This window comes from Opisthocomus hoazin, chromosome 2, assembly GCF_030867145.1.
Source record: "Opisthocomus hoazin isolate bOpiHoa1 chromosome 2, bOpiHoa1.hap1, whole genome shotgun sequence".
Taxonomy (NCBI): Eukaryota; Metazoa; Chordata; class Aves; order Opisthocomiformes; family Opisthocomidae; genus Opisthocomus; species Opisthocomus hoazin.
The window spans coordinates 131634328-131653158 of NC_134415.1; the positions used below are offsets into that span (position 1 = coordinate 131634328).

The 18831-nt window shown below is 57.8% G+C and overlaps 1 protein-coding gene across 2 annotated transcripts in view; it reads right to left on the bottom strand.

The window, feature by feature from the left end:
* Positions 1–4497: 4497 nt before the first annotated feature.
* The window catches only part of SELENOI (selenoprotein I), a 49219-nt gene continuing 34885 nt past the window's right edge, over positions 4498–18831 (bottom strand). Inside the window, exons 7-10 of one of the 2 annotated variants that reach the window (XM_075415118.1) lie at positions 17615–17663; positions 16094–16274; positions 15104–15286; positions 4498–9173 (exon numbers count right to left, since the gene is read on the bottom strand). In XM_075415118.1, coding sequence (XP_075271233.1) covers positions 9057–9173; positions 15104–15286; positions 16094–16274; positions 17615–17663 — 530 coding nt within the window. In that variant the 3' untranslated portion in view covers positions 4498–9056. The remainder of the gene's footprint in view (positions 9174–15103; positions 15287–16093; positions 16275–17614; positions 17664–18831) is intronic. The other variant, XM_075415119.1, reaches the window with a different exon arrangement.

Consider the following 18831-nt stretch of genomic DNA (forward strand, 5'->3'; position numbering starts at 1 on the left):
TGGTCACCAGGAGGTCCGGTGGCTGCGGAATGAGCAGCAGCGTGGAGGTCCTTGGGACCCCCCACCACAGCACCCATTTCCCTGTGTGCTGGTGGAAGAAGGCTGAGCTTTCCCGCCCGCACAGAAGTCCCGGGCGCGACGGCACCACTCTGCAAGGCACCGGGGACAGGGTGCGATGTGCGGGAGGGTGGCACTGGGGCCGAAACTCCCTCGACTGCGTTCTCCCTTCTGTCGAGCGAAGGGCACGGAGGGGAAATTCAGCGCACGGGACGTACATCCTGCACCTCTCAGCCAGTCTGCCGAGCCTCCCAGGAGCTTCTGGAGTGGGAGCGCTGGTTTCTTTGGTCGGTGAAGTGGATACAGAACTGGCTGAATGGCAGAACTCAGAGGGTTGTCATCAGCGGCACTGAGTCTGGTTGGAGGCTGGTGACAAGTGGTGTCCCCCAGGGGTCAGTACTGGGCCCAGCCTTGTTTAACTTCTTCATCAACGACCTGGATGAAGAGTTAGAATGTACCCTCAGCAAGTTTGCTGACGACACCAAACTGGGAGGTGTGGTGGATACACCAGAAGGCTGTGCTGCCATTCAGCGTGACCTGGATAGGCTGGAAAGCTGGGCAGAGAGGAACCTGATGAGGTTCAACAAGGGCAAGTGCAGGGTCCTGCACCTGGGGAGGAACAACCTCATGCACCAGTACAGGCTTGGGGTGGACCTGCTGGAGAGCAGCTCTGTGGAGAGGGACCTGGGTGTCCTGGTGGACGACAGGGTGACCATGAGCCAGCAGTGTGCCCTGGGTGCCAAGAAAGCCAATGGGATCCTGGGGTGCATCGAGTGTGGCCAGCAGGACGAGGGAGGTTCTCCTTCCCCTCTACACTGCCCTAGTGAGGCCTCATCTGGAGTACTGTGTCCAGTGCTGGGCTCCCCAGTTCAAGAAAGATGAAGAGCTACTGGAGAGAGTCCAGCGGAGGGCTGCGAGGATGGTGAGGGGACTGGAGCATCTCCCCTACGAGGAGAGGTTGAGGGAACTGGGCTTGTTCAGCCTGAAGAAGAGAAGGCTGCGAGGGGACCTTATAAATGCCTACAAATATCTGAAGGGTGGGGGTCAGGAGGATGGGGCCAAGCTATTTTCAGTGGTGCCCAGTGACAGGACAAGGGGCAATGGGCACAAACCGAGGCACAGGAAGTTCCAGCTGAACATGAGGAAGAACTTCTTCCCTCTGAGGGTGACGGAGCCCTGGCCCAGGCTGCCCAGAGGGGCTGTGGAGTCTCCTTCTCTGGAGATATTCCAGCCCCGCCTGGCCGCGGTGCTGTGCCCCCTGCTCTGGGTGACCCTGCTTGGGCAGGGGGTTGGACTAGATGACCCACAGAGGTCCCTTCCAACCCCTACTATTCTGTGATTCTGTGATTCTGTGATTCTTTGGCCATATCTGGAGACAGCCAAAGCTGCCACCACCCCATTCCTCTCCGTTGAGCCCGGTGCCACCCATGCGCTGTCCCAGGCGTGCCCGGAGCTGCACGCGCAGAGCAGCGACTCAGACCTCCGTGTCTGGCTGAATTTTGATGGAATTTGGTGGCCACAAACCAAGATGCTCCCCCAGCCCCATGGTGTGGTGTTCAGAAGGGAGAAGGCAGACCCTCTCCCCTCCCCTGCTGCAGCCTTGCCCACCACGGGGCCACCAACCAGAGCAGGGACCATGTCCCTGGCCACCTCCATGTCCCAGCACAAGTCCCCTTGATCTGAAGCTGGGTGAGCCAGGAGGGGCACGACTCCACTCACCCCCTGCAGAAGGTTGGTCTGGGGCTTGAGAGGACGATGTTCCTAATTCCTGACCTCAGCCACCCCGGCTAAATCGTGTGTCCGTGGTCTCCTGCCCAGGGACCGTAGCCACCAAGAGCAGCTTACTGCCCTGTGCGCAGCCCGGGCCGCGCTGGAGCAGGGATAAGTCGGGGATCACCCCGATTGGCACCGAAGCCGAAAGCTCTAAGAGCTCGCTGCGATCACGGCGAGCTTTGTTGGGGCCGAGCTGAGTCCTGACTTAGGGCAGAATCACAGAATCACAGAATAGTAGGGGTTGGAAGGGACCTCTGTGGGTCTTCTAGTCCAACCCTCCTGCTGAAACAGGGTCACCTACAGCAGGCTGCACAGGACCTTGTCAAGCTGCTGCCAGGAAAATGCTCGTTTCATAGAATCGCAGAATCATTAAGGTTAAAGACCTCTAAGATGATCAAGTGCAGCCATCACCCCAACACCCCCATGCCTGCTAAATCCTGTCCCCAAGTGCCACATCCACACAGTTTTTGAACCCCTCCAGGGATGGGGACTCCACCACTGCCCTGGGCAGCCTGGGCCAAGGCCTGACCACTCTCTCAGTGAAGAAATTTTTCCTGATCTCCAACCTGAACCTCCCCTGACACAACTTGAGGCCATCGCCTCTCGTCCCATCGCTGGTTACTGGGGAGCAGAGCCCAACCCCCCCTCCCTGCCCCCTCCTGTCAGGGAGCTGCAGAGAGCGATGAGGTCCCCCCTCAGCCTCCTCTTCTCCAGCCTGAGCAGCCCCAGCTCCCTCAGCTGCTCCTCAGCAGACGTTCTCCAGACCCTTCACCAGCTTTGCTGCCCTGTTGTTTCCAGTGACACTTCCCACAGCACCTTGGATCCTCGACGAGCAGGGCCACCAGAGCCCATCACAGCAGGGCAACGAACCCAGCGCTCCAGGGAGAGCTTTTCCACCTCTGCCGTGGCGAGCGCAGCCGCTCAAAGCGGGGCTGGAGCCCCACTCCCACATCCGCTCCCTGCCTGCTCAGCAGAAAGAAAAAGCCAAAAAAAAAGACAAACACCATTAAAAGGCTTGGAAAATTTTATTCTTTACTGGACTTTAATAGTTCTTTGCTTGGTTTGAACACAATAAATATTTCAGTAATAGCATTTAACAGACTGGAATCCGAACCCACCGCGGTACCTAAACCCCCAGCGATGGGACTCTGGACTGGGGTCCCCGGGACCACGGCAGTGCCGGCACCGCTGCTCGCAGCCCGGCTGCCCCATCCGATCCGCGGGCAGGGGCAACCCCGTGCAGAGGGATGGGACCTGCTCAGCCCCGGTGGGGAGCCCGGCAGAGCCCCCCGAGCCCCCCCTGACAGCGGCTCCTCACCTCAGCGGGGCAGGGACGGGACCAAACCGCACCAGCACAAGCACCGAACACGTCTTTCCCTGCATCGCTTCACAGAATCACAGAATGTTCAGGGTTGGCAGGGACCTCTGTGGGTCACCCAGCCCAACCCCCTGCCCAAGCAGGGTCACAGCCCCCATGGCCGCAGGGCAGCCGCCCAGACCTTCAGAGATGCTCTCAAGGTTGCCCTGCGCTAACACCAAGGGCCCGGTGGTAGGAGCCCGGAGCGCTGGGACCGTTCACAAAACCACTTCTAGGTAAGGGTTGAGTATGAAATGCACCGGTTCACCCCACGGAGACCCTCTGAGGGTTGGGTTTGATGCTGCTGCCTTGCTTTCCCTTTTGGTGCAGGTTTACAACCAGAGAAGAGAGCGATTCAGCACTCCCTCTGAAGACCAGAGCCAAAATCAGGCTGGGACCCACCACCCTCCTCCTCCAGAGGGGCTGGCACCAGCGCAGCATGGACCACTAGCAAAACCAGCTGAAAGCTGGAGGGACAGGAACAGGTCAGTCTGAAACACTGCCGGGGGGAGCGGGGCAGAAGAGGTCTCAGCGAGGTCTCCAAGCTGAAGCACAGCACCAGCTCCTACCAAACAGCCACCACCGATGCTGCGGGCCGAGATGAACGGCACCTTGGAGGGCGAGCAGCGAGTTTCACCAAGGACCTCTGCTCCCAGGGCAGCAATGCCCTGACTGCGTCCTCGGAGATCAGCCCAGAGACATCTCAAGCCAGGTCTGACCACGCCTGGATGGGCCAAAGGGTCTTCTACTGACTAACTGTGACCTCTTCCAGAAGCGAAGAGGTCATCGCGGCACCCACTGTCACTATGTCCCACCACAAGCAGCCTCCACGTCGCCTCGGCCACTGCTTTGACACAGCACAGCGAGGTAGAAGATGCGGGCAAAAGCAGGATGAGTCAAGGTGGCAACCCCACGCCAGGGTTGCAGATCTGCGTTAGAACAGCGAAGAGTAACCGAGCTTCAGGCTGACCCGGCTCCATCATCACCACCGGCCCGCGGTGCTGGAGGAAGGCTGACACCCGCGGCCAGGCGAGTCTTGAGTATCTCCAGAGAAGGAGACTCCACAGCCCCTCTGGGCAGCCTGGGCCAGGGCTCCGGCACCCTCAGAGGGAAGAAGTTCTTCCTCGGGTTCAGCTGGAACTTCCCAGGCTTCAGTTTGTGCCCGTTGCCCCTTGTCCTGTCGCTGGGCACCACTGGAAAGAGTCTGGCCCCGTCCTCCTGACCCCCACCCTGCAGATATTTAGAGGCATTTCTAAGGTCCCCTCTCAGCCTTCTCTTCTCCAGGCTGAACAAGCCCAGCTCCCTCAGCCTCTCCTCGTAGGAGAGATGCTCCAGTCCCCTCCTCATCCTTGCAGCCCTCCGCTGGACTCTCTCCAGTAGCTCCTCATCTCTCTTGAACTGGGGAGCCCAGCACTGGACACAGCACTGCAGATGGGGCCTCCCCAGGGCAGAGCAGAGGGGGAGGAGAACCTCCCTCGACCTGCTGCCCACACTCCTCCTCATGCACCCCAGGATCCCATTGGCCTTCTTGGCACCCAGGGCACGCTGCTGGCTCCTGGTCGACACGGAAACCCCGCGCCCACTTTTGCCATTAACTGGTGACCGGAGCGCAGCCACAGCTTGTTCGCACAAAAACCAACTGTCCCCTTGGAACCACGTACAGAAAAAAACGGATCTGAGCTAGGTCCCAAACAGCACCACTTCCCTACAGACTTCCAGGTCTACCACAAGTAGGCACAGATGATCTCAGAGAAGATTTAGGGGCCTTGCTCCAAGTGACCCGAGACCGAAACAGCTCCCGGGGGGGACCATCAAGCCAGCTCCGTTTAAGGAGCTTAAACACACGTTTCCAGAGCCTCAGAAGCTCACGCTTACAACATTCTGCTCCCCGGGCTCTGGCAAAGCCACCCAGATCAGGCGGTTGATGTTTCCCAGAGGGGAAGGCGGCTGCCGAGCCCTCGCGGTGACCGACCGCAGCAGAGCGGAGCTCATCGCAGCGCCGGGGGAAGGAAGAAGCTAAAACCACGTAGGTTGGAAGCTAAAACCACAGCGTGTGGGTGTTTGGTTTTCCCAGAGCTTGTAGAACGTTGCTTGTAGCGTGTGGGCAGTTTTACCCAAACCCCAGGAGGTCCCAAAACCTGCACTTCCCCGCCTTCCAGCCCCACTCTGCTCGGGGATACGGGCGCGGAGGCAGGAGCTGGGAGCGCTGGGACCTCATCCCGCAGCACGAGGACCTGCCTGGAGCCCCAGGCCAGGAGCCCAACGTCCCGGCGGGTCTCAAAGGGCTGCACCCCTCCTGCAACGGGTTTTCCTAGAATCATAGAACGGCAAGGGTTGGAAGGGACCTTAAAGATCATCTGGTTCCAACCCCCCTGCCATCAGCAGGGACATCTTCCACCAGACCAGGGTGCTCAGAGCTCCATCCAACCTGGCCTTGAACACTGCCAGGGAGGGAGCAGACACAACTGCCCTGGGCAACCTGTTCCAGTGTTTCACCACCCTCCTGGGGAAGAATTTCTTCCCAATATCTCATCTCAATCTGCCCTCTGTTAGTTTAGAGCCGTTCCCCCTTGTCCTATCACTGCACCCCCTTGTGCAAAGCCCCTCTCCACCCTTCCTGTAGCCCCTTCAGGCACTGGCAGCTGCTCTAAGGCCACCCCAGAGCCTTCTCTTCTCCAGGCTGAACAGCCCCAGCTCCCTCAGCCTGTCCTCAGAGGAGAGGTGCTCCAGCCCTCGGATCATCTCCGTGGCCTCCTCTGGCCCCGCTCCAACCCATCCATGTCCTTCTTGTGTTGGGGGCTCCAGAGCTGGACACAGAACTCCAGGTGGGGTCTGACGAGAGCGGAGTAAAGGGGCAGAATCCCCTCCCTCACCCTGCTGGCCACGCTGCTCTGGATGCAGCCCAGGACACGGTTGGCTTTCTGGGCTGCAAGCACACATTGCCGGCTCATGGTGAGCTTCTCATCCACCAGCACCCCCAAGTCCTTCTCCTCAGGGCTGCTCTCCAGCCACCCCCCGCCCAGCCTGTAGTTGTGTTTGGGATTTTCTCCTGGTAATACTCTGCATTGAAATAAAACGTGCAAAACAGATTTAGGGAAGCATCAGACACCCCTATGATTAACTCAGCAGGTCCATCGGTAATTACGAAAAGATGATTAACACTGTCCCTGGGAGAAGAGACAACAGAGAGCCGCTCTCGGCAGCACACCCCACCGCAAGGACGGGGCCTCGCCAGCAAGGCGACCACCACCGCAACGCAACGACCCTCAGACGCCGTCAGCCAGGAAGGAATACATTTATTTTTAAGACTTAAAACCACTATTCTTAATAAACAGCTTGTTTCTCAGCACGCCACACCCCACCGTGGCAAGATGGTTTGGTCTTTCTGTTCCTTTCCAGTCCTGCCAGCACCTGGGAGCAGAAATCACTGAATTTCTAATCAGAAAAGCTCAGCAGCAGCACGGGTCGGGAACGAGATTGGGTCTGCTCTCTCCGCGCTCCGCCGCGAGCCTGGCAGCACCAGAGACAAGCGAGCCTGTCTTCCAGCGCCGATTCAAGGAGATCTTTTTGCTAGCTTCAAGGTGCAATAAATTAAGGCACCAAAAATCCAGGAGTCTCCAAAGGTAAAGCCCGTGCGGATAGGAAGCGGTTCCAGCTTTTAGGAGAGATGTTTCTCCTACGGCACGGCGAGAATTTGCAGGGTTTTAGGGGGGGGAAGCCCTGCTTCCACATCTCCATAACTTCACAGAGGGGTTTTTCAGGGTGCTGCAAAAGCGTCCCCGCTCGCAGCGAGACGACAGACAAACAGGGGATCACGAAGCGACATCACGAAGCGACATCCTGAGATTTGAGACCAGACAACTCCTCGCAGCGCTGGCACCGGCCCAGCCTCGCTAACAGGAAGAGCCAGGACAACGCAAGCTCCCGGCTCGGGAGCCCAGAGCTCAGCTGAAAGCCTGAGGGAACAGCTTGGTCATTCCCTGGTCCTGCAGAGACGTAATTAGGAAGTAAATCGGCCAAGCTCCGCGTTTTGTCAGCCCCGCTAGCAGCATTTCGCCATCCGAGCACGTCCCGTGGAAAGCGTCGTGTCCCGCTTTCAGCTTCCCTGTAATTCTTGTGTGAGTGTCACAAATCCACCTCCCTTCATAATTATCTTTCATTAAATAGCAAGAGTCAAAAATTCAAGCACAGCCCAATTCATTTGTACACTTAGGGTTGGTTTTTTTTTTTTCTCTACAACGTCAGTAAAATCTATAGGAGTAAGCTGCTTTATTAAATAAATTCTGAAAGCCATTTGCCCCCTCTCCCAGCTCGGGCGCCCTGCCCGGGCCCGTGGCAGCCGTACCGACGCACGAGCAGACGGACGCCCAGCCGAGCGCCCCGGCTCACCCCTCGCAGGCCGTACCGTCACCGGGCGAACGCCTCAGCCCGCCACGGGATTTCCAGTCTCGTGGTCCGCGTGCCGATTCAAACTCGACGAAAGGAAAAGCATTAAATAGCAGTGATGGCTGGAAGGCTTCCCAACGAGGGAGGGGTCGTCACCTGCAGAAGGAACATGCTCCGGCCAAGCCCTGCGGACCGCGCCACGATCGGTGCGTAAGCGCCTCTGATCCCGCGGCAGGTCACCCGTGTGCAGTCTGCTGTGCTCGTTCGCTTCGGGATGCAGCCTTTCCAGAGCCTGGGTTTAAGCTACACTCTTCATTCAAGCACAGGTCTTCATTAAATAAAGCGAAAAGAAAATCAGCATTCAGTCTTCACCACCCCACTCTAACTCCGTTACAAAAACAAGATTAAAAAAACAAAAACCAAAACAAACCAATTGAAACATCTCTTTTACAAACGGACAGTAAACAAATACATCCCTGGATGAGACATGCAGCCGCTGGGGACAACGGTTCTGAAAATAAAGTGATGTTTGGAAAGGACCCCGCCACGCACACGCCCGTGAGCTTTCTCAAAGAGCACACGCAACCGACACCAGGCTCGTCGCGGTGCCTCTCCGAGCGGTGGGCTCGCTCCCGTCGCTGCCGGGCGGGCAGACCCGCAGGAGACGAGGCCCAGGCACCGTGGGGTGACCCAGCGGAGCCCAGCTGGCACAGCGAGGTCGTGCTGGCGGGGAGAGGGGGGTGTCAGGCACCTCCCGCTGCCGGCCGGAGCCCGGACCCCGCTGCCAGGCGGGGAACGCACGCGGACGGACAGGAACGCGGTGGAGATGTGGTCCCAGGTACCCACAGCTCGAGCAGCGGCGGCAGAATCCGCCTTCCAACTTTTACCAAAAAGCAAGCCCTGATTTTCTAAGCTCACCCCAAGTAGAATATTATTATTTTGCATGTTTTCTTTTTTTTTCCTCTTAAAAAAAAAAAGGTGCAAGTATTTGCCCAAATAGGTGAGTGCAGGAAGGCAGGACAGACTGTGGGAGACCCGTCACCATCTGCTCCCGAACCACGAGCCCAGCACGAGGGCTGTCCACCAGGATTAGGAACTCCCCGACCATCAGGACGTTCCCCTGGCCTTGCAGAAATCGGCTCTTCCGTTGGGTTTGGTGACAGGTCAAGGTGCTTTGCTCAGGTAAAGCCATTCACATCCCCAGGCAGCTTTACCCGAGCAAGAGCAGGAGTTTGAGGTTTCACTGGGAACATTCAGTTGGTCTGATATACAGTAACGGTGACCTGAAAGGCGAGACCCTCCTCGTCCAGTTTCGCCCAGACCCGAAAGCTTGCACTCATCCCACAGCAGCGTGGGCTGCCCCGTGCCAGTCCCGCCCTGGCCGCACCGGATACCGTGCGTACTGTGCCCTGATGTCCGTCCAGAGGTGAGGTTTAGATCCGTGGTGATGGTGGAAGTATTTACAGGTATTTGCAGCAGTTATTTACAGTACTTCTGCTGACCGCAAGCCGATTTTCTCTTCCTCCACTCCTAGTCAATCTGGCGTGGGCTTCTTTAGCGAGAAGGGCCGTATATTGAAGTGCCTGCTCAGCTGGCTCACCTGGGGACAAGGCAGATGACAGGAGTGGGTTAGTGAGGTGAGGAGGGGCGAGGAGGAAGGCGGACAGAGCACCAGACCGGTTCCCTGTACGGCCGACAAAGCCCTGCCACCTTCCTGCACCACTTTCCCCACCACTGCCCACCCTACGCGCTGCCCCGAGGCGCAGCAGATCACAAAATCACAGAATCACAGAATCCCAGCATGGCAGGGGTGGACAGGGACCTCTGTGGGTCACCCAGCCCAACCCCCTGCCCAAGCAGGGTCACCCAGAGCAGGGGGCACAGCACCGTGGCCAGGCGGGGCTGGAATATCTCCAGAGAAGGAGACTCCACAGCCCCTCTGGGCAGCCTGGGCCAGGGCTCCGGCACCCTCAGAGGGAAGAAGTTCTTCCTCGGGTTCAGCTGGAGCTTCCCAGGCTTCAGTTTGTGCCCGGTGCCCCTTGTCCTGTCGCTGGGCACCACTGGAAAGAGTCTGGCCCCGTCCTCCTGACCCCCACCCTGCAGATATTTAGAGGCATTTCGAAGGTCCCCTCTCAGCCTTCTCTTCTCCAGGCTGAACAAGCCCAGCTCCCTCAGCCTCTCCTCGGAGGAGAGATGCTCCAGTCCCCTCCTCATCCTCGCAGCCCTCCGCTGGACTCTCTCCAGTAGCTCCTCATCTTTCTTGAACTGGGGAGCCCAGCACTGGACACAGCACTGCAGATGGGGCCTCCCCAGGGCAGAGCAGAGGGGGAGGAGAACCTCCCTCGCCCTGCTGCCCACACTCCTCCTCATGCACCCCAGGATCCCATTGGCCTTCTTGGCACCAGGGCACGCTGCTGGCTCAGGGTCACCCTGTCGTCCCCCAGCACTCCCAGTCCCTCTCCACAGAGCCGCTCTCCAGCAGCTCAGCCCCAGCCTGTACTGGTGCCTGGGGTTGTTCCTCCCCAGGTGCAGGACCCTGCCCTTGCCCTTGTTGAACCTCATCAGGTTCCTCTCTGCCCAACTCTCCAGCCTGTCCAGGTCATGCTGGATGGCAGCACAGCCTGCCGGTGCACCCACCACTCCTCCCAGATCACAGAATGCTTTGGGTTGGAATGGACCTTTGGAGGCCATCTAGCCCAACCCCCCTGCAGGGAGCAGGGACATCTTCAACCAGACCAGGTTGCTCAGAGCCCCATCCAACCTGGCCCAGAATGGTTCCATGGATGGGATGGGATCTGGACCACAGCCTCTGCCTTCTGCCACGGGGCCAGCCCAGGAGCTGAGCCCTGTCCCTGCCAGCCTGACCTTGGGGCCACCCAGCGCAGGGCCCTGCAAGGTGCAGCCCTGCTCCCTGCCCACATCTGCCCAAGGAACAGCCTGCTCCGTCCGGGAGCGGGCTCACCTCCGTTCCTGCCCTTCTAAGGGGCAGGGGTCAGAAACACGGAGCCCAGGCACGCAGGATTTTACCCTGTGGTACTGCTCCCTCTCTGCCCACCCCTCCCCAGCAGAATTGTTCATATTTTGCTTAAATGAATTTGATAATCTCAGATGATACCTGTGTGAAAAGTTTCTCCCTGAATCCATTTGCAATTAAACTGGGGCTCAAGCACACGGCACTGACCGTGCCGACACGCACAGGGGGGTGACAGAGCGGAGGGGAACCCAGCACCAGGCTTGGGATAACCCGGTACTGAGCGGCTGAGGGAGCTGGGGCTGCTCAGGCTGGAGAAGACGAGGCTGAGGGGGGACCTCATCGCTCTCTGCAGCTCCCTGACAGGAGGGGGTAGTGAGGGGGGGTTGGGCTCTGCTCCCCAGTAACCAGCGATGGGACGAGAGGCGATGGCCTCAAGTTGTGTCAGGGGAGGTTCAGGTTGGATATTAGGAAAAATTTCTTTCCTGCAAGAGTGGTCAGGGCTTGGCCCAGGCTGTCCAGGGCAGTGGGGGAGTCCCCATCCCTGGAGGGGTTCAAAAACCGCGTGGATGTGGCACCTGGGGACAGGGTTTAGCAGGCGTGGGGGTTGGGTGGATGGTTGGACTCAATGATCTCAGAGGTCTTCTCCAACCTATGATGTATGATTCAGGTGCCTTTTACAACCAGGCTTTGGAAGAAGCTTTCACTGCCTCCTTTGAGGACTTAATAAAACCACAGAGGACCAAGAGCTGCACCAGGAAACAAGCTTCCAACCATGGTTCAGAGAGGAGGACGAAATGGATGGTGTGGCACCAGCATTTGGTTGCAGACCCAAAACGAGCAGTGCTGAGCAGCACCGGTGGCTGAGCCGGGCACAGAGTCAGAGCAGAGGGTTTATTCCCAATCTGGGCTCCCCCGTTCAAGAAAGATGAGGAGCTACTGGAGAGAGTCCAGCGGAGGACTACGAGGATGAGGAGGGGACTGGAGCATCTCTCCTCCGAGGAGAGGCTGAGGGAGCTGGGCTTGTTCAGCCTGGAGAAGAGAAGGCTGAGAGGGGACCTTCGAAATGCCTCTAAATATCTGCAGGGTGGGGGTCAGGAGGACGGGGCCAGACTCTTTGCAGTGGTGCCCAGCGACAGGACAAGGGGCAACGGGCACAAACTGAAGCCTGGGAAGCTCCAGCTGAACCCGAGGAAGAACTTCTTCCCTCTGAGGGTGACGGAGCCCTGGCCCAGGCTGCCCAGAGGGGCTGTGGAGTCTCCTTCTCTGGAGATATTCCAGCCCCGCCTGGCCGCGGTGCTGTGCCCCCTGCTCTGGGTGACCCTGCTTGGGCAGGGGGTTGGGCTGGGTGACCCACAGAGGGCCCTGCCAACCCTGCCATGGTGGGACTCTGTTACTCCCAGATTCAGAGCCGTTTGGGATCATGTCCCAGCCACGAAGCCTGAAAAGCTCAATAAAATTCTGTTATCCTGGAAGAGGAGACTGCACAGATGGGGCCTTGGAAAGCTGGAGGGGGGCAACGAGGGGAACAGCAGCTCAGGGGGGCAGAGCACTGAGCTCCTCGCTGCAGGGGCCGGGCAAGCCTGGGCAGAGGAGGATTACACCATCCAGCCAGTCCCCATCTCCAGCTATGATTCCAAGCCCAAATTTATTTAAGCTTCTTAGCTATTCAAATCCTTCTTGCACAGAAGCCTCATTACACTAATTGGAAAGACAAGACAACCTGGCTATTACTTCTTTGCTGTAATTACAGTTCGTACTCGACTCTGGAGGCTCCACATTAGAGCTGGGGTTCCCGGGGGACAGGGCTTCCCGAGGAGAGTGCAGGCACGTGGCAGCAGCCAGCTCCAGAGCAGACATCAGGTCCCTTGCCCTAGTTCCTCAGCACCTTCCCAGGGCATTTCTGATGGGACTCTGTCTCCTCTGAGGTTATTTTCTCTCTTAATCAAAATTCAGGGAGTCGGGCAGAGGTGGCACAGGGCAAGGGGAGCAAATTTGGCCCCGGATCTCTACACAGCCCTTGCAGCAGGGGAAAGGCACTGCAGCTGCAGTGTCACCACGTTCCCCAGCAGGGACATTGCCCCTCTGTCTTGGCTCTCCCAGTGACTCCAGCACAGGGCAAGAACTCACCAGCCAAAGAAACACCGACAGCACTTTAACTTTTCATGGGCTCACAGACTGGTTTGGGTGGGATGGGACCGTTAAAGGTCACCCAGTCCAACCCCCTGCCATGGGCAGGGACATCTCCAACCAGGTCAGGGTGCTCAGAGCCCCGTCCAACCTGGCCTGGAATGGTTCCAGGGATGGGGCATCGCCTACCTCGCTGGGCAACCTGGGCCAGGGTCTCGCCACCCTCAGCATAAACAATTTTTTCCTTAAATTCAGTCTGAATCTCCCCTCTTTCAGTTTAAAACCATCACCCCTTGTTCTATCAGCCCCTGCCCTTGTCACAAGCCCCTCTCCAGCTCTCTTGGAGGACCCTTCAGGTACTGAAAGGCCACAGTAAGGTCCCCCCGCAGCCTTCTCCTCCCCAGGCTGAGCAGCCCCAGCTCTCCCAGCCTCTCCTCCCAGCAGAGGGGTTCCAGCCCTCGCTTCATTGCTGGGGCCTCCTCTGGCCCCACTCCAAGAAGTCCAACCTCAGACCCACAACATTCTGGACCAGCTCCAACAGGTTCACACTAAGAGTCCCAAATTAAGCACTCCTGCCTGACGCGCAGACACAGCATCTGCTGCTCTCGGCATCTCCCAGAGCCACCCTTCCCACCACCCACGGGTGCAGGTCACCCATGCTGCCTTACCTCTAAGCTGGTCTACAGGCTTGGGGAGGAGCGGCTGGAGAGCTGCCCGGTGGAGAAGGCCCTGGGGGTGCTGGTCGACAGCCGGCTGAGCAGGAGCCAGCAGTGTGCCCAGGTGGCCAAGAAGGCCAACGCCATCCTGGCTTGTACCAGCAATGGGGTGGCCAGCAGGACTGGGGCAGGGATCGTGCCCCTGTACTGGGCACTGAGGCTGCAGCTCGAGTGCTGTGCTCAGCTCTGGGCCCCTCACTCCAAGAAGGACCTGGAGGGGCTGGAGCGTGTCCAGAGCAGGGCAGCGAGGCTGGGGAGGGGGCTGGAGAACAAGTCTGATGGGGAGCGGCTGAGGGAGCTGGGGCTGCTCAGGCTGGAGAAGAGGAGGCTGAGGGGGGACCTCATCGATCTCTGCAGCTCCCTGACAGGAGGGGGCAGGGAGGGGGGGTTGGTCTCTGCTCCCCAGTAACCAGCAGTAGGACAAGAGGCAACGGCCTCAAGTTGTGTCAGGGGAGGTTCAAGTTGGAGACTGGGGAAAATTTCTTCCCTGAGAGAGTGGTCAGGCATTGGCCCAGGCTGCCCAGGGCAGTGGGGGAGTCCCCATCCCTGGAGGGGTTCAAAAACCATGTGGCTGTGGCACTTGGGGACAGGGTTTAGCAGGCGTGGGGGTGTTGGGGTGATGGTTGGACTTGGTGATCTCAGAGGTCTTTTCCAACCTGAAGGATTCTGTGATTCTGTGGTCACTAATCTGCAGCTGCAGCCAGGAGGAGTTAAACACAGCAGCAGAGATCACAAAATCACAGAATATTTGGGGTTGGAAGGGACCTCTGTGGGTCACCCAGCCCAACCCCCTGCCCAAGCAGGGTCACCCAGAGCAGGGGGCACAGCACCGTGGCCAGGCGGGTCTGGAATATCTCCAGAGAAGGAGACTCCACAGCCCCTCTGGGCAGCCTGGGCCAGGGCTCCGTCACCCTCAGAGGGAAGAAGTTCTTCCTCGGGTTCAGCTGGAACTTCCCAGGCTTCAGTTTGTGCCCGTTGCCCCTTGTCCTGTCGCTGGGCACCCCTGGAAAGAGTCTGGCCCCGTCCTCCTGACACCCTGTTTCACACTCATCCCTGGTACAACAGCCCCCCGTCACCCAGCAGCAGCCCGTGCAAGTGTCTCACAAGAAAGCCAGCTCAGCTTTCAGACGGTCGCAGACAGCACGACACAGAGAGCCATTCCCACCAGCATCCTTGTTTCTGAGCAGAATATTAGGGCTACAAGGATGGTGAGGGGACTGGAGCATCTCCCCTACGAGGAGAGGTTGAGGGAGCTGGGCTTGTTCAGCCTGAAGGAGAGAAGGCTGCGAGGGGACCTTATAAATGCCTACAAATATCTGCAGGGTGGGTGTCAGGAGGATGGGGCCAAGCTCTTTTCAATGGTGCCCAGTGACAGGACAAGGGGCAATGGGCACAAACTGAGGCACAGGAAGTTCCGTCTGAACATGAGGAAGAACTTCTTCCCTCTGAGGGTGACGGAGCACTGGAACAGGCTGCCCAGGGAGGCTGTGGAGTCTCCTTCTCTGGAGATATTCAAGACCTGCCTGGACAAGGTCCTGTGCAGCCTGCTGTAGGTGACCCTGCTTCGGCAGGGGGGTTGGACTAGATGACCCACAGAGGTCCCTTCCAACCCCTACTATTCTGTGATTCTGTGATTCTGTGATTCTCCGCCCCAAAGAGCTGCAGTTGGAGATGGGCAGCCCAGCCCGACGCCCACGCGCTGAGTCCACCTACCACGACCACTCCGTAGTGGATGTGCGCCAGGGTGAGGAGAGCGGTCAGCACGTAGAGGAGCAGCGTTTCGCTGCCGGGCGCCAACCCAGACATCACCACGCCGAGCACCGCCGCGATGGGGAGCAGCATCCAGTTGAGAGGCTGGCAGCGCGTGCTGCTCATCTGACAGACGATCAGCTGGCACTGCGGGAAGAGAAAGCGGTCGGAGCTCGCACCCGGTATCGGCTCTGGAAGCTCAGAGCTGCCCACGGTCACACACGTCCACGCACCAAACGTCTGCGCTTACAGTTGCCATCACGCCGTTTCCCCCCCCGAGTTTCTCACTCGGGATATTTCTTTGCATTAGAATTCCTGCAGGACACACCGAGCAAAGCCCTGTGGGGCAGGAAGGTAATTAGGGAATCAGGCATCCAGGGCATGGTTAAAAGAAAAAGGAGTTCCCTTGAGCTGACACCGAGCCTCGCCAGCACGATCTGCACGATCAGCAGAAAATCCTGCCATGAAGCAGCGCGAGCTGCTGGACCCGGGGCACGACACAGAGCCGCTCGGCCACACGTCTGAGGTGACGAGTACAGGTGCCTCTGTTCAGGTCTCCAGCAAGCACAGATGCAATACGCAGCTAAATCAGATTTTTACAAAGGATTTAGCTCCCCACATTTTAAGTTTCTCCCCAAAAATAAAGCAGGAACTCCTTCCATGCTTGCAGTTTGCTATTCACAACACAGAGGATGCGTGTGTGGGTAAAAACACTCCATTTAACTAATTCTCTAGTTTCTAAAGAGAGCTGCAGCACAAAATTCGCAGACCCCAGACCCTGTCCGCTTTCCTGTTTGTTCTTTCATTCACAGCAAAATGGAAAAGCTGCTCAGCTAATCTTCACGTCTCCCTTCTCACATCTGAGCTGGTCTTTCTCCTCCTGCGTCCCACGCGTCCTGGCAGGCTCCACGCTTCCCAGGGCACAAACGGGAGCGTAAAGCAAAAGCTGCTTACAGAAATGTTAGCGAAGGCTGTTCCAACCATGAAGTAGAAGAGCCTGGGATGGACCTCCAGGATGTCTGTCGGGGACACGAAGATCCAGGTGGTGCAGAGCAGGAACAGCAACACTGGGGACACCAGCGGCAGCATGATTTCATACACAGAGTGGTGTTTCAAGGTGTTATTTTTATAAGCCCTGAAAGGCAAGCAAAGACATGAAAATACCTGGAACCACAGCTAAGAAATACCTTGGATGAAGAGTTAGAATGTACCCTCAGGCAGTTTGTTGATGACACCAAACTGGGAGGAGTGGTGGGTACCCCGGCAGGCTGTGCTGCCATCCAGCGAGACCTGGACAGGCTGGAGAGTTGGGCACAGAGGAACCTGATGAGGTTCAACAAGGGCAAGGGCAGGGTCCTGCACCTGGGGAGGAACAACCCCAGGCACCAGTACAGGCTGGGGCTGACCTGCTGGAGAGCAGCTCTGCGGAGAGGGACTGGGAGTGCTGGGGGACGACAGGGTGACCAGGAGCCAGCAGCGTGCCCTGGGTGCCAAGAAGGCCAATGGGATCCTGGGGTGCGTGAGGAGGAGTGTGGGCAGCAGGGCGAGGGAGGTTCTCCTCCCCCTCTGCTCTGCCCTGGGGAGGCCCCATCTGCAGTGCTGTGTCCAGTGCTGGGCTCCCCAGTTCAAGAAAGATGAGGAGCTACTGGAGAGAGTCCAGCGGAGGGCTGCGAGGATGAGGAGGGGACTGGAGCATCTCTCCTACGAGGAGAGGCTGAGGGAGCTGGGCTTGTTCAGCCTGGAGAAGAGAAGGCTGAGAGGGGACCTTCAAAATGCCTCTAAATATCTGCAGGGTGGGGGTCAGGAGGACGGGGCCAGACTCTTTCCAGTGGTGCCCAGCGACAGGACAAGGGGCAATGGGCACAAACTGAAGCCTGGGAAGCTCCAGCTGAACCCGAGGAAGAACTTCTTCCCTCTGAGGGTGCCGGAGCCCTGGCCCAGGCTGCCCAGAGGGGCTGGGGAGTCTCCTTCTCTGGAGATATTCCAGCCCCGCCTGGCCGCGGTGCTGTGCCCCCTGCTCTGGGTGACCCTGCTTGGGCAGGGGGTTGGGCTGGGTGACCCACAGAGGGCCCTGCCCACCCCTGCCATCCTGTGATTCTGTGGTCCCTGCCTTCAGGACCTGCAAAATCTCGTCGGCTGTTCTGCTGCCCAAAGCATAACCACGGGCAGACGAGGGAGGTGCACACCTTCACCGCTAACCCAAAAACCTCCCAACCTGCAGCAGCACCTGGCTGGCTGGCTCTCTGCTGTGACCAACGGGACAAGCCTACCAAAGCCGGGGGCCGTCCTGCACGACCCTGCTCAGCAGGCTGCCAGCCCACTCCTCCCAGCGCACCCTGCAAACTGGGACCTTCTGGCGTGGCAGAGGCATTCAGTCGTCTGAAAACCACTATGGAAAAAAAAGTTCTAAGAGGCTTCGGGGCTGTTGCAAAGGTGCCAGTGCGGGGAGGGAGACTTCAGGACAGAGGAACTTACTTGTAGAAGTTATAGAGGCTCATCGGCAGCGTCACGGTGAGCGCGCAAGCTGGAAGAGAAAGAGCCACGTTAGTGCCCTGTGACGGAGGGAGACCACCACGTGCACCCCCCGACCGGGCAGGCTGCTGGGCTCTGGTTTAAGCTGCTTGCAACCAAAAGAGCTCAGAGGTGCACCAAGAATAGCTCAGCACGTTTAGAAGTAGGTGCTCAGCACGCCGGTCCCAGAGCTGTAATTACAAGGTCTGCTATGAATTAAAGACATTTCAATTTTAGAGTTGCATTAATGAGCCCAGTATTCTGCTTTAAACAGCTGCAAAGTTTAATTATAATGCTGTCTTTAACGAGACATGAGGTGAGTTCAAACTCCACAAGGGACATGGCTGCACACAGAGTTTTCAGTCTCCATAATAAAGCCAGTCTGCTGTTTCTCCCACTTCTCATGCGCTTTGAGTTTCCACTGTGCAAAACAGTTGTTGTCAAATAACTTGAGAAATGAGAGAAAGAGCCTAAATAACCTTGAAAAAATTTAGACCCCACTAGGGAACACCACCCGCTACGCTCAAACCCGTGAGTCTATCACAGCTCCTTCCGTGTCTACATAGCTCCAGGTATTTTAACAGAGCCGTAAATATTCCTGCTTTTAATAACCCGGCTCCTGTGTGACTGCACAAATCCAGCCAATGTAGGCATCGTGCTCTGTTTTCACACAGGAAAAGTGCATTTATTATGCATACATTAAGTTATACAGCTGCCAAAGGAAAGCTCAAAAAATTCAGTAAAGACAAGTGCGTTAGATTTAACGTGACAACTCAAGACACACCGATTTGAAATCAAGTAGGTACAATCCAGCCCTACAGAAAGGCACACAGGCTAAGAAAAATTAAGATAAGCAAGAACTTATAATAAGCTGAATTTCATTAAGCAAAGACAGCTCTCCCCTGCTAGGCTTCACCTGCACAACTCCCCCTTTGCAGCGACTGACCACTGGAGAGAAAGGCTGAGGTTTTCTCTAATTTTATTTACATTTTTACTTCATTTTTAGGTGGGTGGGTTGAGGGCGGGATCCCCAAACAGCCAGCGTGCTTTTCTCCAGCTCCACGGCCATAACCACCCCCTGCAGCAGCCCCAGGCTCCGGCGCAGCCTTTGGGCTCGGGGTCTGCAGGCAGCAAACCGAGCCCGCTCTGCAAAGAGCCCGAGGAGGTGGTCCCCGCTGCCC